This window comes from Ostrea edulis, chromosome 4 (assembly GCF_947568905.1).
Source record: "Ostrea edulis chromosome 4, xbOstEdul1.1, whole genome shotgun sequence".
Classification (NCBI taxonomy): domain Eukaryota; kingdom Metazoa; phylum Mollusca; class Bivalvia; order Ostreida; family Ostreidae; genus Ostrea; species Ostrea edulis.
The window spans coordinates 42794372-42821551 of record NC_079167.1 but is presented as its reverse complement, the minus strand read 5'-3'; the positions used below and the strand labels follow the sequence as shown (position 1 = coordinate 42821551).

Here is a 27180-nt window from a genome sequence, read left to right as displayed (position 1 = left end):
TACCACCTTTAAAATTTGTACGGTTTCTGCTCCATATATGATGTCTGACAACTTTAATATACTAAGACATTTATTGTAAATGTATATCAGAACTCAATCACATACTGTGTATTTTGTCAATTAAACATTGTGATCTGAACCAATTCTTTATCTATTACACACATAGTATAACAACTTTAACTATCAAATTTTCATTGAAGGCACACATTTTAAAAAAAAAAATTAAACACCTATCTACCGACCCTTTTTTAAAATCGGAGGCGACTTGATACAAACCTAATATTTTGGACTAATTATATGGGCAAGATTTACCCAGCTCTGATTGGTTAATTGAAATACATGACCTTCACTAACATTGCAACAAAATACTGGGCATCCATTTTGTTCGATTGGTATTTTAACCAAGTCCCATTGAGACCTAGTTTTCTGGTATAATTAATTAAGTTACCAATGGAATTAAATTTATATAACCACTACAAAAAATAAAAAATCATCTCATGTGCAAAAACGAAAGCATAAAATGCCAATGAACCATGAAATAAAGGGCAACAGCTGAATTTCCTAACTGTCCGAATTTAAAACTCCAGGTGTCCAAAATAACACCATCGTCCAAAGTTAAAACCTTTTACCTGACTTTCTTTATGTGTTAACATGTAGAATAAATAGCAGGAAAAAATCTGATGAAACCCAACACAAACTAGAATGTTCGTTGAATCAACCAATTTACAATATGCCTAAGTTCAGTGGTTAGATGATGAGCTTTTTCGAAATACATTTCGTACTGTCCAAATTATCAACACTTTCTGCTAGTAAAAATTTTATTTGGGCTACCACATTTCGTACTCTTGTTTGGAAGTAAGAAACGTTAAGCTCAAAGACTGATTTTGCACCTTAAAAATTTAGGGTCTTCCAAGTTCCAGACCGAAATTAAAAATCATTTGTGTACACTGCGCCAGGGTTCTGTATTCGAAAACAAATCTATTGTATTCCTGACCTCATCCTAAATTTAGCCACCTCAGATATCATGGAGAACTGAGGATGGCTCAAGATGCATATTCCTCTACATAATGACATGTAAATGATCTACTGTGCCCACCCCACGCCCCCAGATGAGTTACTGCCAATCTGACTGCTCTGTACAATGTAATTAACCCACTTTTAACATGCAGCATCTAACACTATGTCAAACTGATCCTGTGATCTGAGGATTAAGAAATTATGATAAAGTTGTCGTTCTGACAAAATGCTAATACCTGTTTTCCTCTGTAAAATAATCGCTGCTTTTCAACTGGTGCCTCAAATTCCTCGACCAAACGCGATCGCACTTCTTCGATCTTCGTAAGCTTTGACAGATTATCTACACGCAATGATTTTTTCCCATCAAAGCTTCTAACTTGAATCCACATTGTTCCTTTGAGCTGGTCGTGTTTCCTTGCAAAAATAAACAAATGCACTTAACAAGCACCTTGTGGCGGGAACTACTTACAATTTAGCGCGAAAACTTTGCTATTTAGCAACCCTCGTACAAAAAGTCTAGAGGAGTATCGAAACAGGAAGTTGTTTCCTACTTTCATTTTACCTTGACCTTTCGGTACATGTATGCATATGATGCAAAAAGGACCCCGGAGACTGGAAATATGCATTAACCTTTGACCGTTACGGCATCAGCTGGTCTTAATCAATAATTGAATCATGGCGCTTTCGTTGGATCTTTCTCTAAAAAATGCATTAATTATTGCCGTTCCTTTAGTAATTTCGTGGGTGAGATACCGAGGTTTGGAGTACGTTATAAAACATTATCGATGGGTTTTTGTGTGCTTCTTTTTAATGCCTTTATCTGTCGTGTACGATGTTTTTATGTTCATCAGAAACTGGATCGTTTTCAAACTTAACTCTGCTCCAAAACAACACATGAACAAAGTCAAGTTTGTTCAGCAACAGGTATGTATTGTATACATATATCGCGTCACAACCTCGTAAAGCGGGAAGGTGTCATGTCCTGATCGTACAATGTCCTGATATTGACCTTAATTAAACCTGATTACATACTAATTTTTTTGAATATGTAGATATAAAGTGTATTTATCTGTTAATCAAACTTTTTACTTCAATTATTTATTCTTAGCATTTTCAATGTGTGAATTTATGCGTCTTCAAATATATATTATATATATTATTTGACCACTGTTGACAGAAAAAAAAAATACAGGGGTATAGTGACCTGATATCGATCTTTATCAAATAAAATATTCGATTAACGTATAGTTCCACCCTCTTGTGACATCATAAGGTTTCGCAAAGTCAATGATTTAATAAGTTTTATGCATGACAGGAATATAAATTTTGTTGGAGTCTTTTTCAATTTGTTATTGTAAAAAATCTTGTTAACCATAAAATATTTCAAAAGTCTAAGTTATGTATGAATAATTAATTTTGTTTCAAAATATTGAATCCAAGGGCAATAACTCTGTTTTTATGAAATTATTTATCAAGTCCATTCTGCGATTATAGATTTTCTTTATTTTTCACAAACATTTTGTATATTTTTTAAAGAAACAGTTTCATGAAATTGTTATGAATACTATTATATCGTTTTAACCAGTTTTAAACTTTTTGTGAGATTTTGATAATGCTGTTTACTAGGAAAATTGCAATTTTCTGACGTTGATAACAGGTGTATGTATGGTAATTGATAAAAATTTCATCATAACTGCAACATACTTATTTTATCATTTTTCTTTGTTACCAAGATGTATTATTTGAAGAATCAACAATCAAATACAAGATTGAACCTATAATTCTAGAGGGATGGAATTACCTTATAAAAGCATATATTTTACTTTTTAAATATTATTCCTGTATAGAAATATACCTTATTTAAGTTATACATTAAAGTACTATTCATTGTTCAAATGTGCTTTTGAATTGTACAAGGGATATAATGTCTTCATTTTGGATTGACCTGATAAGTAATGTCCTGATTTTAGATTGACCTGATAAGTAATGTCCTGATTTTAGATTGACCTGATAAGTAATGTCCTGATTTTAGATTGACCTGATAAGGCTGTGTAATTTGTATATATATATCCTGATAAGCTATGATGTTCTGATGTAAAATATAATAATCATTACAATGATATCGATGAAAAATTAATTGATTGGAATATCAAATGAATATAGAAGAAATTGTAATACACAAATATTTATTGGCAGTTTTGGCACAATCACAATTGCTACAACTGGCTATAAAGGTCCAACATATTTATTATTCACTCAATTTTATTATATGCATTGTTTAGATTTGCATAAAGTATATATATAGTACATTCATGATCTTATACTTTATATGTTGTTTCTGGATAAATTACATATTTGTTTATAGATAAGCAAGTTGAAGTACATTTTGAGATTTACTGAATACAAAGCTTGACATTTTGAAAATTGAACATATGAATGATCCGGCTGGACTGATGACCCTGCATATCTGATATATTCCTATTCACCAGGTGTTCAGCAAAAATTTACTCGATGATAGTCGTATTTTTGACAGTTCAATTAATTTCAATAAAGATGAAATTCATCTTCAATTTTTCCAGTGTATTACAGAAATTACAAAATTGTTCATGTGTTGGTATGGAGGAGTATCTACCTTTTCCTATAACAAGATCTCGTTCTACTGATAACTGATCTTTCTGATTTTTTCTGAGTGTATCACTGTAAGGACAGTGATTATTACAACAGATAACTTGATACAATTTTATGAATTTTCAAAGATTCCTTTTGTAAACATTCAGTCTTCACAAAAACATTTGGATTAGACATTTTTACTTGCCCAATGAAACTTTTACAAGCCAGGAAAGTAGATAAAATCTCAAAATCAATTTTGCATCAATGATCATTTTTATTCCGTTTTAATTCATATTCAATGAGTGTTTTCCTTTTCTCCTCATATTTCTTGTTTCTTTCTGTATTTTCTTCCCTGTATTTTCTCTTTGCTGTGTATGTCTTTAAAATCATTGTGAAAGTCAAGGATATATCCATACTATTAAAGTAAAACGCTATTAAACAATTGTGTAAGCATCATATAGACATGGTGAAAGAAAAGTTAACTTAAACATACTTTATTTCAATATAATTTCTATTTAGAATGGTTTATTATTGTAACTTTTCACTAGCCCATTGTACTACTTTTGAGAAAAATTTTACTTGCCTAGATCAATTTTAACTAGCCTCAGGCATCAGGCTAGAGCAGTGGCGGATTTAAAGGAAGAGGGCTCAGCCAGCGCACACTCCCTGAAATTTTCAAATTTAAGGTAAATTGTGGTCCCTTGTTTAGAAAAATGTAAACGATAAAAAAAGCAATTTCTTCCTTTTTCAGAGAAATAAATGACAAAATCTTTTGATTTATTGAATTACTTTTATTGGAAAAATGTACATTTTTTCCAAAACTCTTTAAAATTTGTATCATTTTATTAATTTCACCTTAACAAAAATGACAAAAAATAGTACAAATAACTAAATAGGGAACATATTTCAAGCTCTATAAAATCGAGCAGCTTCTGGGGGCTCCCATGGGCCCACACCAGGGCTTTGCCTTTAACCCACTGGGGGCCTCAAGGCAGCCACCCAGACTCCCTGCCTCATAAAGTCGTGCCCCCCCCCCTTAACCGTAATTCCTGGATCCGCCCCTGGGCTAGTTAACTTAGTGTTTGCAAAGACTGAACATTGATTAGTTTTTTAGCTCACCTGACCTGAAAACTTGAGTGAGTTATTCTGATCACCTTTTGTCCATTCATCTGTCTGTAAACTTTTCACATTTTCATCTTCTCCTCCAGAACCACTGGGCCAATTTCAATCATCCATGGATGACTGAGATTCAATTTTGTTCAAATGAAGGGCCATGTCCCCTTCAAAGGGGAAATAATCACAAAAATGCAAAAATAGTGTGGGGTCTGACCGTCATTTAAAAATCTTCTCAAGATCCATTGGTCCAGAAAAGCAGATATGAACATGAAAGCTTCCTGACATAATGAAGATTCAAGTTTGTTCAAATCATGGTCCCTGGGGGTAGGATGGGGTCATAACAGGAGATCAAAGTTTTATATGTGAGTATATACTATTTAGGGAAAATCTTTTAAAATCTTCTCAAAAACCACTGTAATCCAGGGAAGTTCAAATTTACATGGAATCTTCCTGACATAAAATCTCCTACCTATCAGTGCTCCAAGTCGCATCTGCTATCAGGTCACAAAATGGCGACCTAAAAATATTTCTGGTCGCCTGGTTTTCAAATTTCTAGTCGCCATGTTCAAAATTTCTACTCACCATAGTAAAAGATTTTGTAAATATTAAGACTTACAAGGTTTTTTTTAAATATGACTATCTTTCAAGTAAAAAATCAACACCCATGTATATATTTTGTTTGTTTTATTTTTTAAACTGAATAGAAATGTACTGTGAAACATGCTGGATGCTAACAAGTCAAGAATTTACTCTGGCAAAAGTTGTATTACATTGGGCCATCCTGTATATTTTACAGTACGCTTCTGGGGAAGAAAACCCAGCATTCCACACAAGGATTTGCTTTAAAGTTATCAATAAGTGGGCCTTCACTGCTTATCATGTTTTGCGAATAAGAGCTCCTAGTTTTGCTGGATCTTTTGCTGAACAATTAGTACCAGCATCAATAAGAACACTATATACATCCCGAGTTTGATTGTCTTTGAAAATTAACAGCAACAGTTGCCCCGCTCGACTTACTTAAATAATGCAGTCACGGACAACATGTCTCTTACTGTTACTGTGAATAGTCACATTTCCACGTTTGAAAGATGTACACTCGGTCGTGGCGAAATAGGACAATGGATGTCCAGAAATGGTGGACGTTGCTGGCTAATTGGCCTTACAAATTCTGCAAAACATTTTGCCATCACGAAAATTCCCTCCGCCATTTCAGGACTGGGGTTCTTCCTTTACTTTAGCATTTCTCTTTATACACTGCTACACCATCTTTTGATGCAGAACTTTCCCCTTGTGATTCTTGAATTTCTTTGTTACGTGTACTAGGCTGAGGCTTCTGTTTTATACTATTGATAAATCCAAAGTGCTCTAAACCTCGTTTTCCCGCCATCTTGATTGTTTTGACCGAGACTGAAAAATATGATAGTTGGTAAAATGGGTAGTAAAAACCAGGCCGGGCCGGGTCAGATCACCTTCGTAATCCGAATTTTTAAGTTTTCTTCGTTATTTTATTTTTGTTTGGTGTAAAACTTCTTAATCATAATCTGGATGATACATTGGATCTACGCTACAAAAATTACGGCACAATTTTGCTTCACTGTGAAAATATCAACGTTTGTTTATTTCAGGTTGGTAAAATGGGTAGCGAGGAAAAATACACATTTTTCTGCGATTACGATTGAACTATGTGACACAACAATGAAACTACACATGATTTAGATAAATATTATGATAATTTATCACTGAAATGCTGTAGCACTTGTTATGCGAGTCTTGTATATTTAATATTCAGACACGATTTATTAAAACCCGGGCCAAAAGGAAACCGGATACAGTAACCCGGACCAGATATTAAAATTCCAAATAAAATGAGAATGTTAGCTATCACGTGCATGATCTCATGAAACGAGACATTGCACGGTTCTTACCACTTGGAGGTATCTTCATAAGAACCATCTTTTTAATTTTTTAACCTAACTATCATTAAGTTACTTACGGCGGCGTATTCGTGCCAGTTAACCTAGCAGAAAAAATAAAAATAATCATTTCTACGATTTATTAAATGGTAGAAACGATATATAAAAGTCGTTTCTACGATTTAGAAAGTCATTTCTACGATTTAGAAAGTCGTTTCTACGATTTAGGAAATCGTAGAAATGATTTAAAAAGTCGTTTCTACGATTTTTAGGTCTCGGGTGACATTGCAATTGCTTGTCGTCTGTCATCGTGCGTTAACAATTGAACATTTTTAACTTCTTGATAATAATGATCATTCCAATTCCTTTCAAATTGGTATGAAGCATCTTTGGGACAAAGGGGACATAAATGGTAAATATCAGGACTCCTACATCCCTTGAGCCTTAAAGGCAGGACAAAAACTGCCACAAAATTGAATAATTTTCAACAATCTTCTTCTCTACCACCACATAATATGTAAGAAAAACTAAATGCATAGTGATGTAGAGCAGGAAGGCCTACCAAAATTGCAATTTTCATGATCCTCAAATTTAACTTAAAATTTAACAAGCATATGCAGACTTACTTGAGTGCCATTTTGAAAATAATATTTATGTACATATACTGTGTAATTTAAAAATTAGATATATAATACCATCATTTTATATTATGAATATGCACACTTCATATCTTGACATTTTAAGATGTTTTTAAATTATATCAGTGCTCTTGAAATTTACCAGTCCGAAGGATTTGACTGGTTAAAATTACCTCGGACTGATAAAGTTCACAGTACATATCATTATTCGGACTGATAAAAATCTCAAAATATCTGATACCACAGAAGTAGATTTCAAGAACTATGTTATATATCTTTTATTAATGGAAGAAATGAATACTAGCACTATAAATACAATATTTTAAGTCATTATTATACAGATCATAATTATTACGGTTAAAATGTTTTTTAAATTTTTTTTATTTTAATCAGGCAGGGTATACATAGTAATTAATTGCTCTCCATATAATCCTCTTTAAACTCTATCTTCAGTTTAAATATTCATAAAGTATGCATAATTTATCAGTCGGTGATATTTTTTTAAGACCATTATTATTGGTTAATTAATCAAAGCATTAGCAATTAAATCGGAATAAATAACGCCGGCCCGGGTCGACCGCATCCGGTTTCCTTTTGGCCCGGGTTTGGAAAAATCGTCGATAATTAAGATAAAAGGCATTTAAATGGTCAAATAATGCGTTAAGTATTAAATTCATCTCTATGTGAATTGAAAAAATGCTAGGTTTTCAGCAGCAGATGCATATTAAACAGAAAATATGCAATAATGTGTGTTTTGGTCTCGCTACCCATTTTACCAACCAGATTTCATACAATCATTGAATTCCTTACCTATAGGTAATATTATGTGCTAAAATTTGTGGCGAAGACTAAATGTATCATTGAGAATATATTCCGTAAGTTTCAAAAGAAACAATGTCATATCAACAAAGAAAACTAAAAAATTCGGATTACGAAGGTGATCTGACCCAGCCCCGGGCCCGGTTTTTACTACCTATTTTACCAACTATCAAAAATATTTATTCAGACTTCCGATCCCGATTCTAAAATTTTACTGGTTGCCCAAATTTTCTTCACTCGCGAAAATGCGACTTAATTATAATATCTAGTTGCAGAATTGATTTTCTGGTCGCAAATGCGACCGTTTTACTCGCAACTTGGAGCACTGCCTATCATGCCCCACCCTACTCCCATGGGCCATGATTTGGTCAGGACAAACTTGAATCTGCACTGTGTCAGAGTCAATGACCTTAGTGACCTTGGTCTTATCCAAAGCAGCAAGATCATGTTAGTCATATTAGTGTTGAAACATCTCTGTGTTGTGTGAATTCATTTTCAGTTATGTTGTGATCCTTTGGGGCTACGTTGGAACCACAATATAGGGTCAAAAATTTTCATGAGAATAAAGGTTGATTTAAAAATCACAACAGCTGAACAGCGAGCGATGTGATCCATAGGCCTCTTGTCTTTGTTTTAAAATGATTTGATTATACTTTCTGTCTTAATACTTGTAGTAATAAATGAAAATCCTAAATTATTGAAAATGAAAAAAAAATCTTAAAGTTGTCCAAATAATTGCGTGAATTGTTGCTTTGTAAATTTGAAGTTCTAATGTATTCTCAGAATCATTTAGATGACTCCAAAATTGTATACATAGAAAAATATATTCATTTCCATAAAGGTAATAAAAATTAAATGAAGCTGAATAAGTACAATACAGTCTCACATGGATGATGTGAAGTCCATGGAAAATGGTTGGAACAAATACAAAGTCTTGTTGAAAGCAAGTTTGTATAGTATGGAGTAGTGTGTTTAAAGATGACTGGCACTCAAATTCAGGACCCTGTATCTCCTGAATGATGTCGGTCCTGTACCACCAGGACCCTGTATCTCCTGAATGTCGGTCCCATACCACCAGGACCCTGTATCTCCTGAATGATGTCGGTCCCGTACCACCAGGACCCTGTATCTCCTGAATGATGTCAGTCCCGTACCACCAGGACCCTGTATCTCCTGAATGATGTCAGTCCCGTACCACCAGGACCCTGTATCTCCTGAATGATGCCAATCCCGTACCACCAGGACCCTGTATCTCCTGAATGATGCCAATCCCGTACCACCAGGACCCTGTATCTCCTGAATGATGTCAGTTCCGTACCACCAGGACCCTGTATTTCCTGAATGATGTCGGTCCCGTACCACCAGGACCTTGTATCTCCTGAATGATGTCGGTCCCGTACCACCAGGACCCTGTATCTCCTGAATGATGTCAGTCCCGTACCACCAGGACCCTGTATCTCCTGAATGATGTCAGTCCCGTACCACCAGGACCCTGTATCTCCTGAATGATGTCAGTCCCGTACCACCAGGACCCTGTATCTCCTGAATGATGTCAGTCCCGTACCACCAGGACCCTGTATCTCCTGAATGATGTCGGTCCCGTACCACCAGGACCCTGTATTTCCTGAATGATGTCGGTCCCATACCACCAGGACCCTGTATCTCCTGAATGATGTCGGTCCCATACCACCAGGACCCTGTATTTCCTGAATGATGTCGGTCCCGTACCACCAAGATTACTGACCTACTTATCCTCTTTGTGTATGTCTAAGGCGGCTACAAGGTCTCTCCATTGGCTCCGGTCCTGCGCTGCTCTGATGGTGTTCCAGTTGTATCTGGTCTCTTTCATCTCTGTCTGACAGTTCCTACCACTGGCAACTAGAATTCGCCCTTACTAAGTATGTCCTTCCAGAAACCATTGGTTATTCTAGTATTATTAACAGGCAGAGAAAACAGTCAAAATAGAAAAAGAAATATTTACTTTGTTAATCATGGTCCCAATAGGGACGAAACTTAAATATAACCAGTATGATTTGTTCACTGCAGGACAAAATAAAATACGCAGCAACAAGTTCAAGAAATACAAAATGCAAGATAGAGTTAACCCAGACACAGGCGAGACTGACATGGTGAATAATTTGAATTATCTCCCTTTCATCGAGGAAGCTGTATAGAGCATTAAATTTGAGATGTTATTGGTTATTTTAAAACAAGCATGTCGATATGTGGTCAATCTACAGAAAATATCAAGGGATTGTACATTCAGCAGTTACAATATCATCATAAGGATGGGGGGGGGGGGGGGGGTGAATCTGGTCAACAGGGGATGCTTACTCCTCCTAGGCACCTGATCCCACCACTGGTGTGTCCAGGGGTCTGTTTGCCTTAACTCAATATTGTATTCCTGATAGGAGTTATGAGATTGATCACTGTTTGTAATATTCACCTTTCAATAATGAATTTAAAAATTTGTGCAAGGTTGCAATATACAATTATGGACTCAGTTTAGCAGGGATACTTCACAAATTATCTGGTCTTAGTAGGGTTAATTATCACCTGAGGGTGCCTATGTCCATAATAGTTTTATTATCCTGAAGAATCTGAATGTTAAAAAAAAACTATTACACATTTATTAACTTGTACCTTTTTTATTCAAAACGTCAACAAATTCATAACAACTCTCTCTTCAGAAAATTCTGGGGGAAATTTCAATAGATTTTGATGGGTGAATCAATGCTACCCTCAATTACATGCACTATTTTGTTTTACACTCAATATCAAACATTCCTTTGATATATAATGTTAATGAAAGCAAAACATTGAGGTTAGAGAAAGTTAAACGAGAGAAAGCTTTCAATTGTGACATCACAGTCAAATGACGCAAAAACATAATGTCAAACGTAAACATTTCGTAACGTGTTTCAAAACAGAAACATAAACATCAAGTGAAATGCAAAATTGCATTGGAATGGAAATATTTTTCTTTATTTGTGACCGTTAATGTTGAAGTTTATGATTAATGACCCCACATTTTTAATAGAGCTTTCTAGCTTGTGCCATTAGAAGTTATCTTCTAAAGGGGGACAACACAGTTGTCACCCTGCACATGAGGGTGACATTATATAAATATTGCATGTATTTGAGGGTAACATTGAAAATTTTTACCCCGAGAAAACCATTGTCAACCGAGGCGTAGCCGAGGTTGACAATGGTTTCTCGAGGGGTGAAAATTTCAATGTTACCCTCAAATACATGCAATATTTGTTTTATTATACTGAATGTTATGTAAACTGGAAAGCAGAAAAACTTACGTCTGTTGACATTTGATCAATCACTGTCGTGCGATATTTCGTATTTCGATGCGGGTACTCACGTTTATTACAAACGCTCAAACGACGTCGTCTAGCAATCTACTGCGAACTGTACACGCATAAATTTGACGCATGTGATAATTTTTTATAATATCACCCGTTGTCAAGTACTGTTACCCGTTGCTAGATACTATCACCCTGGGTCGCGTGTTTTCTGTTCTCAGAGGGTAACAATATGTTTTTTCAAATGCTTCTCGACCAATCAGGTTTGAGTATTTTACATGAAAGTATAATAACACAAATTGTCTCCCTTCGTGTGACCAGCCCTGGACCAATGAAATTGAGTATTATTCTGAAGGATAATAATATATATGTTAATGAGTTGGAGATATTTGTGTAGGTTGTCAGTTAACAGGAGACATTTAGAGATAAGTCGACTGTTTCAGCAGTTGCATTCCTCCTCATATTTAATGCACATTAACAACACATTTTAAGTCTGTGCAAGGTTGGAGGTTGTCAGTCAACAGGAGACATCAAGGGAAAGTGCTCTAAGAAATGCTCGTCTTCATCATAGGCTTGCACTTATACTTCCTCATGTCTAATGTAGGCAAGCAATTAACACAAGTTAATTAGTAAACAAAAATTGCAGTGTAACAGATACGGTATCATTTAAAATGTCGTCTGCAGTATTTTGGATAATTCACTTAGCATTTTCAAAATTGACTCATTTTCATGGTGAATATATGCAAAGTATCCTGCCTTTAGTTTTTGTTGTCATTGAGTAAATAAATTAATCACACTGATGTTCATTATGAAGTTTATATTAAGGTGTTACTGAAGTAATTTCTGTGTTGCATGAGATTTAATTATTTTGATAGGAGACTTAATTTTAGTAATTTCTGTGTTGCATGAGATTTAATTATTTTGATAGGAGACTTAATTTTAGTAATTTCTGTGTTGAATGAGATTTAATTATTTTGATACTTAATTTTAGGTCAAACAGTGGAATACAGATGGGAGAGAAACCAAGATGTGCACAGCCCGGCCGGGGTGGGCCACTGTCAGTTTTCGGAGAGGCCTGTACAAAAATCACCTGAGAAATATCGAGGTGAACATGATTGACATCCTGGAAATAGACGAGACGAAACAGACCGTGAGGGTGGAGCCCTTGGTGACGATGGGACAGGTCACAGCATTCCTTAATCCTCTTGGATGGACTCTGCCTGTGCTGCCGGAACTGGACGATCTGACTGTGGGTACGTGTTTTTAGATTCTCCAGAACCACTGGGCCAATTTCAACCAAACTTGGCACAAAACATCTTTGAGCCAAGCTGCTTGTATAATGATAGTTTTGTTCAAGTTTGTTTATTGTTAGGAACTGCTGCTTAGGTGAACGATGTGGCCCATGGGCCTCTTGTTAGCTGAGTTGCATAGCAAATCTCGGCTTTTAAATTGGCGAAGGATGGGCGTCCAGTCGGGCAGGTGGGTGGGCGGGCGGCATCCACAATTAGCTTGTCCGGTCTCTAACTTTCATACTTTTTGGTGCATCCTTGTGAGACTTACATAACATGATCACATTCAAAAGAGGAAGGTTCCTATTTATTTTGAGGTCAAAGGTCAAGATCACTTTGTCACTAAATGCCATAGATTTGAGCTTGTCTGGTCTCTAACTTTCATACTACTTTGTGCGTCTTTGTCAGACTTGCATATTTTGATCACATCCAAAAGAGGAAGGTTCCTATTTATTTTGAGGTCAAAAGGTCAAAGGCCAAGGTCTCTTTTTCACTATATACTGTAGATTTGAGCTTGCCTTTAACTTTTATACATGTACTTGCTGGTGCATGTTTATCAGACTTCAAATCCTGATGACATTCAAGATTCATGTTGCTTTTGAAATCCAAAGGTCAAGGTCATTATCACACTGAAAAAACCTATTGCGGCCATTCAAAGCTTCATACTTATGATAAACTATATTAAAACTGTGCATGTTTTTACTTTGTGAATGCAAGCGTGCATAATTTTCCAAACTGCAACTCAGCCATATGCATCTTTGATGCGTTTTAGCAATTTTTATATGGTAATTTTCTGACTGGGGGTAGGTATTTGTATACAGTATTTTATTTACTGTGGGTAGGTACAATATATCTGTTTATTTACTGTGGGTAGGTACATTTGTACAACATTTCTCTGTTTATTTACTGTGGGTAGGTGTGTTTTTACAGTACTTTACTATTCAGTAATCATGTAATTTTGTTTATACTTTGATAGGTGGTCTGATAATGGGAGTTGGAATAGAAACGTCTTCTCACAAACAAGGTCTGTTCCAGCATTGCTGTGTGTCCTACGAGCTGGTGTTAGCTGATGGCAGTGTGGTCACGTGCTCTGAGGTATATATATCTATGATGCAACACTCCTATATATATTGTGATTACCATGTATCATATGCAAAATATTTTATTTTCATTCTTTTTGATATTTACGAAACACTTGTCACTCCTTACTGATGAAAACCTCAGCAAATTCTACTCAGCATTCATAAACTAAAACAAAGTGAAAACAAAGACAGTGGATCTATTGGAAAGTGAATTGCAACAATCAAATTCATTTGTATTTCAGACTGAAAACCCAGACTTGTACTATGCAGTTCCATGGTCGTATGGTACTCTCGGTTTCCTCGTGTCCGCAGAAATCAAAATTATTCCCTCTAAGAAATACATAAAGATGGAATACTACCCAGTTCATTCAAAAGAAGAAATGGTGGAGAAGTTTAAGGAGCAGACCCTGTTAAAGAACAGAAATGAGTTTGTGGAGACGCTGGCATACTCTTTGGATAAAGCTGTGGTGATGACCGGAAATTTCACCGATGATGCAGAGTCTGAGAAGGTAATTCTGAGATGTATGAGAGTGATACAGACCCTGAAGCGTACTACTACACCTCCAAAGCGTTTCGTTTTGTTCCATGCAAACCGTTCACCGTTCCGTGCAGACCGTTTACCGTTCCATGCAAAGCGTGCAAACCGTTTCGTGCAAGAATCGTTCCGTGCAAGAAAACGTTTCTTGCAGTAGCCACGCCTACAGAAACGTGCAGACCGTTCAAGCCACACCCTGAGAATCATGCAAGTCATTCCGCTATGGCATCCAAGAAAGGTGGACGTAGAATTCGATCAGTTATTTTGAATTTAAACAAAGCTGGACTATCCACTGTAAAAATTCGAAACATTCTCGAAAAAAAATTATGTTCCACCGTGTGTGGTATTTGCGAATACACACAGCTGCCAAATAATCATGATAGGGTGGAATTTTAAGAAAAGAAAAAAAATGTCAATATTCCCCCCCCCCCCCCCCGATACTTATATTGTTTTTCAGCATTTTGAGTCAATTCCAACAATACCAAACACTATATATTATTAAATCCCCCGCAACAAGTTGTGGGGGGGGGGGGGGGGGGGGTATACTGGAATTGGGTTGTCTGTCCGTCCGTCCGTCCGTCTGTAGACGCAATGGTTTCCCGGCTCTAAAGCATTATCCTTTCCACCTACCGTCACCATATCATATATATGGACTACCCATGGGATGAAGATGTTCCCTATCGATTTTAAGGTCAAAGGTCAAGTGCACTGGACATCGAAGTAGCAATATGGTTTCCGGGCTCTAAAGCGTTATCCTTTCCACCTACAGTCACCATATCATATATATGGACTACTAATGAGATGAAGATGTTCCCTATCGATTTTGGGGTCAAAAGGTCAAAGGTCACGCGCACTGGACATCGAAGTAGCAATATGGTTTCCATTTAAATTCTTTAACGGCTTTTTTCATCGCATGGAGATGCTGTGTTCCTAGATAATCCATTTCTCCCTACAAACGAGAATACCCAAGGTTTGTCATGCCATTTGTTTTTTACACTTAGAAAAGAGGTAGTTTATACCTATTACCAACACCCTTTGGGAGATTGGGGTAAGCGGGGAGTATTCTTAGTGAGCATTGCTCACAGTACCTCTTGTTTTTTTGAGAAAACCTGGTTTTGAAATTTTTTCTTTTAGTCTTCTTTGTTCATTAAACTATTCTTAACTTCTATATTTAAATAATGCGTACTTGCAGGCAATTCCTGTTTTGAATGCGAATTAGTATGTTCAGTAAATGAAAAGCATACACGGGATATTTAATAATTACCGATGTGCTCTCTCTGTCGATAATTAACAAATTGGAATTAATTTATTACATAATTACTAGAAGCAAAAATACAAACCATCGAATGATTTGTTTTTAAAATCCCGAATTCATTACATTTGACCGAGACTTATGTTCAATGTACTTTGATAGAGGTTTTCATAAAAAAAAATGTTCATCGAGAGTGTCTGGATAATGTAATGATTTTTGTATAATAAGTATATATACCATGCAAATTCCTAGGTTCACAGTATAACTAAATTACGGTTAGCTAGTCTGGGTTTTGACTTCTTATGAAAAGTGTGAAATATATTGGGTCAGCGCGATATCAGATCTAGTCTAAGATCACGGTTATCTTGCGTCGACCCATTATATTTCACACTTTCCGCAAGAAGCCAAGCACTTCTGTTGATTTCAAATACACGGATTAACTGACCCCCAATTGTTCTACTGAGGGGAAAAACCCTTCGAATTGGCATGGAATGTACAAGTTATACACAGGTCATTGTTATAGTCATACATCTTAGTACCGCTAACCCGACACACTCGTCAAGTTATACAAGTTATACGCAGGTCATTGTTATAGTCATACATCTTAGTACCGCTAACCCGACACACTCGTCAAGTTATACAAGTTATACACAGGTCATTATTATAGTCACACATCTTAGTACCGCTAACCCGACACACTCGTCAAGTTATACAAGTTATACACATGTCATTGTTATAGTCATACATCTTAGTACCGCTAACCCGACACACTCGTCAAGTTATACACAGGTCATTGTTATAGTCACACATCTTAGTACCGCTAACCCGACACACTCGTCAAGTTATACAAGTTATACACAGGTCATTGTTATAGTCATACATCTTAGTACCGCTAACCCGACACACTCGTCAAGTTATACAAGTTATACACAGGTCATTGTTATAGTCATACATCTTAGTACCGCTAACCCGACACACTCGTCAAGTTATACAAGTTATACACAGGTCATTGTTATAGTCATACATCTTAGTACCGCTAACCCGACACACTCGTCAAGTTATACAAGTTATACACAGGTCATTGTTATAGTCACACATCTTAGTACCGCTAACCCGACACACTCGTCAAGTTATACAAGTTATACACAGGTCATTGTTATAGTCATACATCTTAGTACCGCTAACCCGACACACTCGTCAAGTTATACTAGTTATACACAGGTCATTGTTATAGTCACACATCTTAGTACCGCTAACCCGACACACTCGTCAAGTTATACAAGTTATACACAGGTCATTGTTATAGTCACACATCTTAGTACCGCTAACCCGACACACTCGTCAAGTTATACAAGTTATACACAGGTCATTGTTATAGTCATACATCTTAGTACCGCTAACCCGACACACTCGTCAAGTTATACAAGTTATACACAGGTCATTGTTATAGTCACACATCTTAGTACCGCTAACCCGACACACTCGTCAAGTTATACAAGTTATACACAGGTCATTGTTATAGTCATACATCTTAGTACCGCTAACCCGACACACTCGTCAAGTTATACAAGTTATACACAGGTCATTATTATAGTCACACATCTTAGTACCGCTAACCCGACACACTCATCAAGTGAAGGAGATGTAATACATGTACCAATATCTGGATATTTTACGGCAGATTGATATTTTATGGCAGATTGATATTTTACGGCAGATTAACCCCATTGGACACTTTTGATATTTTACGGCAGATTAACCCCATTGGACACTTTTGATATTTTACAGCAGATTGATATTTTACGGCAGATTAACCCCATTGGACATTTTTGATATTTTACGGCAGATTAACCCCATTGGACACTTTTGATATTTTACGGCAGATTGATATTTTATGGCAGATTGATATTTTACGGCAGATTAACCCCATTGGACACTTTTGATATTTTACGGCAGATTGATATTTTATGGCAGATTAACCCCATTGGACACTTTTGATATTTTACGGCAGATTAACCCCATTGGACACTTTTGATATTTTACGGCAGATTGATATTTTACGGCAGATTAACCCCATTGGACATTTTTGATATTTTACGGCAGATTAACCCCATTGGACACTTTTGATATTTTACGGCAGATTAACCCCATTGGACACTTTTGATATTTTACGGCAGATTGATATTTTACGGCAGATTGATATTTTACGGCAGATTAACCCCATTGGACATTTTTGGAAGCCCTGGTTCTTTAAACATGTGGAGGGTTTTCTGACCACCGGGCCAGCTGTAGAGTACATACCCATTAGACACTACTACCATCGACACACGAGGAGCATATTCTGGGAGCTGCAGGTAAACAGTATTCATAATCATTCATCATTATTATGATATATGTTCTTTATTTCTTCACGTCATGTGGCAGATCAGATCAGATTCCGCTCCTCCAGGAAAAAACATAGGAGTTATTGCAAAAGTTAATATGATCAGCTTCATAAATGAAATTTCCTCAAGATTTCTTTTATTTGTTTGACAATGACATACATGTACATCAGAAGCTCTATTTCAGGACATCATTCCATTTGGAAACAATCCCCTCTTTAGATACCTTTTTGGCTGGGCAGTTCCTCCGAAAATTTCGCTCCTGAAACTCACTCAAGGGGAGACAACCAAGAAACTTTACGAAAAATACCAGATCATCCAAGACATGCTGGTTCCGCTTGACAAGCTACCAGAAGCTATGGAAGTCTTTGAGAAAGAAATTAAGGTGCTTGATACTGTCAAGTTGCACTGCCATATTTTGCTGTCTTTCATACAAAAAATATTTCATCTTCTGATATTTCATCTGTTCTTTTAAAATCATTGTGGTTCCATCAATATTTGTATACAGGGCATAAAATTTTGTGGATTTGTTTAAAATGTATATCAAAGAAATAATTTTCAATTTTAAAATACATGAGGATATGAACTACAATGCTTCATGCCAGCATACTTCGTGAAGTGTGTTTTGAAAAATTTGCTGGTGTGAAACATAGCATTTTATACCCTCGTGTATTTTCAAAAATGAAATTTATTTTTAGCTCATCAAAGCTGAAACCACAAGTGAGCTTTTCTGATTACCCGTTGTCCGTCATCTGTCTGTCTGTAAACTTTTCACATTTTGACTTCTTCTCCAGAACCACTAGGCCAATTTCAAGCAAACTTGTTAAAAAGCATCCTTTGGTGAAGGGGATTCAGGTTTGTTCAAATGAAGGGCAACGCCCTTCTCCAAGCTATAGCGAAAATACACTTACAAATTTTTAAAATATTCTCCAGAACCAGCGGGCCGATTTCAATCAAACTTTGCACACAGCATCCATAGGTGAAGGGAATTCAAGTTGGACCATGCTCTCTTCAAAGGGGAGATAATCACAAAAATGCAAAAATAGGGTGGGGTCATTTAAAAATCTTCTCAAGAAAAGCATAAAAGCTAACATAGTGCAGATTCAGGTTTGTTAAAATCATGACCTCCGGGGTTAAGGTGGGGCCACAATAAGTATCAAAGTTTTACATGCAAATGTATAGGAAAAGTCTTTTAAAATCTTCTTCTCAAGAACCACTGGGCCAGAATAGTTGAAATTTACATGAAAGCTTCCTGATATAGTGCAGATTCAAGTTTGTTAAAATCATGGCCCCCGGGGGTAGGGTGGGACCACAATAAGGGATCAAAAGTTTTATTTGTTAATATACATAGGAAATATCTTTAAAAATATATCTCAAACCATTTAAGCCAGGGCTTTCATAGTTTGTATGTACATTCCTTACAGCAAGTCCTTTCATGTTATCCTATGGTGTATGACTTTGACCTGGAAGTTTGACCTACTTTAAATAAAAATCTTACCTATTCAATATGTCCTGAATTATCTAAGGTATATCTTTCATATCTTGTATATAAATTTCTTATGGCAAGGCATTTCATATCATTATTTGACCTTGTGACCTTGAAATCTGATTTTGACCTACTTTTAAGAAGACTTAACCTATTAAGTATATCGGGAACTATTTTAGGAAGGGCTTTCATATTTATTTATATATAGATGTCTTTATGGTAAGACTTGTGATACAATGGTGTTTGATCTTTTGACCTTGAAGTTTGACCTACTTAAAGAAAAACCTGACCTATTTAATATCTCCTGAACTATTTAAGGTAGGGGTGTCATGTATATAGACTCCAAATAGGAAGACCTTGTTATAATTTGGTGTTGATCTTGAACAAAGGCAGAGCCAAGATGGCTCAAGTGAGTGATGGGGCCTTCGTTTATATTATATTTACATTCTACTTTCATTTCTGTTGGAAATCCCAGTCATTAAATTTATTATATGTATCAAGATCCATATGTGCATTGTCAACAGCTTTGATATATACTACATATATACAGTAAAACACAGTTATAGTGAACCTCCAGGGCCAGCCAAAAACAGTTTGTTATAACTAAACTTCATTGTACATTAAAACACAGTTATGGTGAACCTTCAGGGCCAGCGAAAAACAGTTCATTATAACCAAACTTCATTATACAGTAAAACACAGTTATAGCGAACCTCCAGGGCCAGCAAAAACAGTTACCTCCAGAGCCAGTGAAAAACAGTTTGTTATAACCAAAATTTATTTATTCCCCTAAGAGAGAAATATGATGAAAATTTTATGGGATATAACAAAGTTTGGTTATAACAAATAAACTATAACCGTGTTTTACTGTACATTGTTTCTGTTTTGTACTAGATGTACCCGCTTTGGCTCTGTCCTTTCCTCCTGTACGACCAGCCTGGCATGGTTCATCCACCTCAAATAGGGAACCAGATGTATGTTGACATTGGGGCGTATGGTTCCCCCAAATCCAGTACCTGGGAAGCCCTGAAGACCACCCGAGCCTTGGAGGCTTACGTCATGAAGGCTGGAGGGTACCAATATTTTTCTAACATTTGAAATGATTGATATAATGTCATATATTGGGCAATTTGGGGGATGGAAATATTTGGTGATTTTTTTTCAAATTTTGATTGAAGACAATCATGATTTATCTGAATGGAAATGACAATACTTTCACATGTATTTTGGTGAATTTTCTGCTTAAATTATTAGACTAACAATTTCAGTAACTCCCATATATACAGTATATATGAAAATCTTACGATAAATATTACACCATTTAAATAACAAGTTTTCTGTTGACTCTTTACGTATAATGTGAATCAATATCATCAGAGATTTCCTTGAAAAAACATATTTTTTGAACATTATGAAACACACATCATTTTCCAAACACAGTGTAAAATCTTTGAAATTGAGACATTTGTTTAAAGGTAACGCTTAATGTTTCAGGTTTCAGATGCTCTATGCTGACAGCTACTTGACCAGAGACGAATTTAGGAAAATGTTTGACCATACACTCTACGATAAAATGAGGGAAAAGCTGGACTGTGAAAAGGCATTTCCTGAGGTGTACGACAAAGTGAACAGAAAAGTCCGAGACTAGGTCTTCCGATCAAAATTAGAGTTCTAAAACACGGGTTAAGGGTCTTTTGCCCTAAATTACTAATAATTTTTTTTACATTTTAATTGACATAGTAATAAACCCCTAACAAAAGCTCACAAGCAATGTTATGAACTTTAAAAAAGTTCATCCGGGATATCAATAATTAAAACTTGTATGCAGTTCTACGCAATGATGCCAAAAGTATTGATATTTGGAAAATTTATCTCATTTGAACTCTTTTACAATGATTACAATCAAGTAATCTGCAGAAATTGCATTTCTACAGCAACTGCACATCAATATATCGAGTATACTAGTGATTTATACAGCAACTGCACATCAATATATCGAGTATACTAGTGATTTACACAGCAACTGCACATCAATATATCGAGTATACTAGTGATTTACACAGCAACTGCACATCAATATATCGAGTATACTAGTGATTTACACAGCAACTGCACATCAATATATCGAGTATACTAGTGATTTACACAGCAACTACACATCAATATATCGAGTATACTAGTGATTTACACAGCAACTGCACATCAATATATCGAGTATACTGGTGATTTACATGTATTCATGGTTTTGACGGTTTCGTTTTTTCCACGTTACCTGATGGATACACAGGTAACCATTTTTCAGGTGACTTTTTACAGTCCTATTTTGTCCAGCAGCATGTGCCATATAACTACATTCTTTAACCTTTTCTCTAAATCTACTGAGTCGATCGTATAGGGGTTTCATTGGGAGGATCTTAAGATCAAGATTCGACAAGGTGAAATAGGGACTGGGGGATATCACGGCTGGTGGGACATGGGGATGTCACAAGAGTACCAAAAAAAAAGATACTCCTTCTTTCCTGTTTTATCCTGTTGTTCTGCATCTTCAAGAAAACAGTTTTTACAGAAGAGTACCTGAAAAGTAGGAAACTGCATATTATCTTAAAGAATCTCTATCACAACAACTATGACATGATCCGGTGGATTTTCCCATTTTTTTAGGGAAGGGGGGGGGTTTACAGAAGACACATTTAATCAAAATATTTTTTTTGGCATAAGCTACAGCCAAACTAATATATACATTTATGATTAACTACTAGTATATCCTTTTATCTAAAGTATCTGAAAATAAGTGTGGATGAGTCGAAAGTTGTGTGCAACATATCCCAAACAATTAAAATGTGGACATCTAAAATCCATTTTTGTTGATTTTTTATGAATTTATCATTAAAACTGATAAATATTGATGACACCACAATTTTTTGAAAGAGACTTTTGCTGTTTTTAGGGGGATGTCCTGAACATGTATTTTGCTATTATTCTTGCCAACATGAAGGAGTCTGAATTTTTAGGGGTGATAGATGGTAGAAACCGACCTTCGTCTCTCATTTAAGGAATGTCAAGGTCGTATGTGTTACAGCCGAATGTTTCCATTGTTTATATATATCCCCCTTCAAACAACCCAGAAATTTGTTACATTTTGAAAAATGAAAAAAATCTTGTTTTATCTAAATGTATTGATGTCAATCAAATGTAACATTAACTATTGTTTCAGGGAAGTAACAAAATGTGTGTGTGCTTCCTCAGAAAATCAGTTCTGATTCGCTGTTGTGCGCTACAAGCCTTGAATTAAGGATATGCGGGACAATGATCACGTGATGGTTGCAAATTTATTATAAATTTAGAACCGGACGCAGCGTAGTTGAGCTTCCGAAGAAAAATCACAATACTGTACAGACACACTATACGACGTCATAATAAAAAAAAAAGTACGTCACGACGTTGTATCGCGGGGAAAATGTCATCATATTTTGTTGTAATTTGCTACCGCTGTCAAGTGTTTTGTGTAAATCTGTTGATTGAATTCTTGTCAAATGATAATTTTCATTTTATTTCATAGTGATTACAAGTCTCTTTTTCATATATATACATTGCATATATTATATATATGTATAGTATGCGCCACAATAATTTTGATAGTATAGCCTACAAGTCACCGAAATCGCTCCTACACGCACATGCAATTTGCATCTCTAGGCATTTACAAAAAGAACGTCAACCGTCTGTAAACAATGACTCAGTGCAAGTGTAAGATGATGATCGTTTGTTGATATTTACTATAGTAGTGTGAAACTAGAACTGGACACACATTTCTCCGAATCTTGCTTGGGAAACGTACAAACTATTCAGGTGCTTTTATAATCGATCCTTGTTTGCGAGAAATACCCCCCCCCCCCCCCCTTATGACGACAATCGTTACTTTTGGTCAAATATTAACGTCCATACTAGGAATGTTTAATTTTTGCAAGCATTTTCATGTAAATATAAGTACGCTTTATCTCTGAAACTATTTCATATTCCAAATTATTTTTACTAACTTTACCAAACACTGCTGCGGAAATGGTAACTAATTTAAAAAATATGACACACGTCGGAATTTATGCGAGAAGCAGACATGCGAAAAAGAAAAAGGTGCAAAGTCACAACATGTGCGATATATAAATACCTTGAAAAATAGCATGGAGACGATCGAGTCAAGCAACACTAGCTACTATGTGCGCGGAAATGCTGTTGATCTAGTAAAGGAAGTAGTAGCTCATATTGACGTTAACTAGACCTAACCCGTGGTTTGAAAGAAGACGTATTGTTTAGAGCTAGACTAGACATTTTGTTCGAAGCCATGTTTAATATATACATGTATATTTTTTTTTTAAAATTTAATTTGTTTCCATTAACTCAATTTTTGTTCCATAATTATGAAAATTCTAAATATTTCAATAGGTTCAAAACAAATATAGTTTCTAACAATGTATTCCAAAACAGGCACGAAGAATTAGGCTGCGCCCCCCCCCCCCCCCGTCTTTGACAATGACCTTTTTTTTAATTTATTTTGTAGTGCAAATAAATTGAGACTGTCCCATCCCCCATTACTTTTAACAGTAGTTGTACATGAAAAGAATATGAGCTTGAAAGTTATTAATAACAAATATTTCGCCAAGCCTAACCCCAAGTGAACATATCAAGGACGCCTACCTCAAAATCAAAAAATCAAGATTAGCTTCACCCCTTCATATTTCTACAGGAAGTTGGGTATATGAATAGCTTTTAATTGCAGTGTTTACAAAAAAATTCATTGACAAGTTTTTAAGCAGTGCTTCACTTAGTATCTGGACTACCCTGTTTTTGAGTACCAATTTCCACCCCAAATCCTTAAATTTTCCCAATTTCTTATTATATGGTTATGTTTAAGCATTTTATTATTATATATTTTATATTTTACATATATTCTAAAAATTATTGTAAAATATATAGATAAAAATTCCATCAAATTATTTTTTTGAATTGAAAATCGGAATAATCTTGTAAAATTCACAATTTTCGAAAAGGGGGTTAATTCAAAGCTTATTATCTCCCTTGTATACCTAGAAAGTGGCCATGAAATTTATACACATTGTACAGGACATCCTGATGGTGCTTCATGAAAAAAAGAAAAAATATTCATTGACGAGTTATTTTTGGCCACATCGTCCCGCATGTCCTTAAAGAAACAATTTGTGTCAATTAACATATTTGCCTCCACTAGCTACCACAGGTTCGTTATAAATGTGTTTTACTGTATAACAAAGTTTGGTCCCGAGGAAGTGGTATCAGAACTCCCCATTTATCCATTGGAGCTATACACTACATGTTTATGGTACGATGGCAGTTTCTCCATACAGTTAAACATGGTTATAGTGAAAAACAGTTCATTATAACCAAACTACATTATACAGTGAAACACAGTTATAGCGAACCTCCAGGGCCAGTGAAAAATGTTTGTTATAGCCAAACTTCATTATACAGAAAAACAGTTATAGCGAACCTCCAGGGCCAACAGAAACAGTTCATTATAACCAAAATTTGTTATGTCCAATAAAAATTTTGGTTATTTTTTTCTCTGACAAGGGAATATTACTTTACAATAAGAATGAATTTGTTATAAGTATGTTCGTTATAAGTGTGTTGTACTGTAATTTGAAGTGTGAGGGATTCGTTTTGGGGGCAAATGTGGTAATATTGATATTGCTTTGCCATGACTTGAATGATGGGAGATTGATTTGTAGATTTCAGTACATAAACATGTTTATTGTATTATCACACGTTTGTGTTGCTAGGTTTAACCGCCCAGCAGATGGGCAGGTACGTGTAGGCGTGTTCGTAAAATACTCCACGAACATTTTGGAGGATCATGATGTACGCTTACCATGAAATTAAATCTTCTCGATTTGAATGAGTGTACCCAGACATGAAAGCTTACTGTGTGAAGCAAATCTTCTCTTTGACACGTCTGCTTGCTATTTAGTAAATTAGAGTGCTTTTAAAATTGTGACCAATATATTTCTACGCTAAGTTCATTAAAATGATTGTGATAATGCATGTGCTATGTTTTACAGTGATTATTACTTTTAAATTTACTTCTTTGTCTCATTAATTATTGTTTTAATCTTAATAAATACTTCTGTTGTTTCTTATTTGATATATACCTACTAGTTCCACTAGTATGATATAAAACTCTGGTACTGTGAGTCTTCCACTAGTATGATATAAAACTCTGGTACTGTGAGTCTTCCACTAGCATGATATAAAACTCTGGTACTGTGAGTATTCCACTAGTATGATATAAAACTCTTCCACTAGTATGATATAAAACTCTGATACCGAGTCTTCCATTAATATGATATAAAACTCTGGTACCGAGTCTTCCACTAGTATGATATAAAACTCTGGTACTGTGAGTCTTCCACTAGTATGATATAAAACTCTGGTACTGAGTCTCCCACTAGTATGATATAAAACTCTGGTACTGTGAGTCTTCCACTAGTATGATATAAAACTCTGGTACTGTGAGTCTTCCACTAGTATGATATAAAACATATGGTATTGTGAGTTTTCCACTAGTATGATATAAAACTCTGGTATTGTGAGTCTTCCACTAGTATGATATAAAACTCTGGTACCGGGTCTTCCACTAGTATGATATAAAATCTGGTACTATGGGTCTTCCACTAGTATGATATAAAACTCTGGTACTGTGAGTCTTCCACTAGTATGATATAAAACTCTGGTACTGAGTCTTCCACTAGTATGATATAAAACTCTGGTACTGTGAGTCTTCCACTAGTATGATATAAAACTCTGGTACCGGGTCTTCCACTAGTATGATATAAAATCTGGTACTGTGAGTCTTCCACTAGTATGATATAAAACTCTGGTACTGTGAGTCTTCCACTAGTATGATATAAAACTCTGGTACCGAGTCTTCCACTAGTATGATATAAAATCTGGTACTGTGAGTCTTCCACTAGTATGATATAAAACTCTGGTACCGAGTCTTCCACTAGTATGATATAAAATCTGGTACTGTGAGTCTTCCACTAGTATGATATAAAACTCTGGTACTGTGAGTCTTCCACTAGTATGATATAAAACTCTGGTACTGTGAGTCTTCCACTAGTATGATATAAAACTCTGGTACTGTGAGTTTTCCACTAGTATGATATAAAACTCTGGTACTGTGAGTCTTCCACTAGTATGATATAAAACTCTGGTACTGCGAGTCTTCCACTAGTATGATATAAAACTCTGGTACTATGGGTCTTCCACTAGTATGATATAAAACTCTGGTACTGTGAGTCTTCCACTAGTATGATATAAAACTCTGGTACCGAGTCTTCCACTAGTATGATATAAAATCTGGTACTGTGAGTCTTCCACTAGTATGATATAAAACTCTGGTACTGTGAGTCTTCCACTAGTATGATATAAAACTCTGGTACTGCGAGTTTTCCTCTAGTATGATATAAAACTCTGGTACCGAGTCTTCCACTAGTATGATATAAAATCTGGTACTGTGAGTCTTCCACTAGTATGATATAAAACTCTGGTACTGTGAGTCTTCCACTAGTATGATATAAAACTCTGGTACTGCGAGTTTTCCTCTAGTATGATATAAAACTCTGGTACCGAGTCTTCCACTAGTATGATATAAAACTCTGGTACCAAGTCTTCCACTAGTATGATATAAAACTC

General features: G+C 35.6%; 2 protein-coding genes across 8 annotated transcripts in view; one reads left to right on the top strand and one right to left on the bottom strand.

Moving 5' to 3' along the window:
• LOC125668362 (E3 ubiquitin-protein ligase UHRF1-like) overlaps positions 1-1537 on the bottom strand; it is a 32979-nt gene extending 31442 nt beyond the window's left edge. The window contains exon 1 of one of the 2 annotated variants that reach the window (XM_048902423.2): positions 1254-1537. In XM_048902423.2, coding sequence (XP_048758380.1) covers positions 1254-1406 — 153 coding nt within the window. In that variant the 5' untranslated portion in view covers positions 1407-1537. The remainder of the gene's footprint in view (positions 1-1253) is intronic. The other variant, XM_056162692.1, reaches the window with a different exon arrangement.
• A 34-nt stretch (positions 1538-1571) lies between these two features.
• On the top strand, positions 1572-25617 carry LOC125668364 (delta(24)-sterol reductase-like). 6 transcript variants are annotated; one of them, XM_048902426.2, is made up of 9 exons: positions 1574-1781; positions 1869-1941; positions 12419-12680; positions 13693-13811; positions 14041-14307; positions 17799-17939; positions 18154-18351; positions 20347-20525; positions 20947-25617. In XM_048902426.2, exons 1-9 carry the CDS (start codon positions 1693-1695, stop codon positions 21098-21100), a joined length of 1482 nt encoding a protein of 493 aa, XP_048758383.1. In that variant the 5' UTR covers positions 1574-1692; the 3' UTR covers positions 21101-25617. The 6 variants fall into 6 exon arrangements, with proteins under 6 accessions (XP_048758382.1, XP_048758383.1, XP_048758388.1 ...); XM_048902431.2 differs by lacking the exon at positions 1869-1941 and adding an exon at positions 4215-4313 and having other exon boundaries at positions 1686-1781; XM_048902430.2 differs by lacking the exon at positions 1574-1781 and adding an exon at positions 4215-4313 and having other exon boundaries at positions 1820-1941.
• The last annotated feature ends 1563 nt before the right edge of the window (positions 25618-27180 follow it).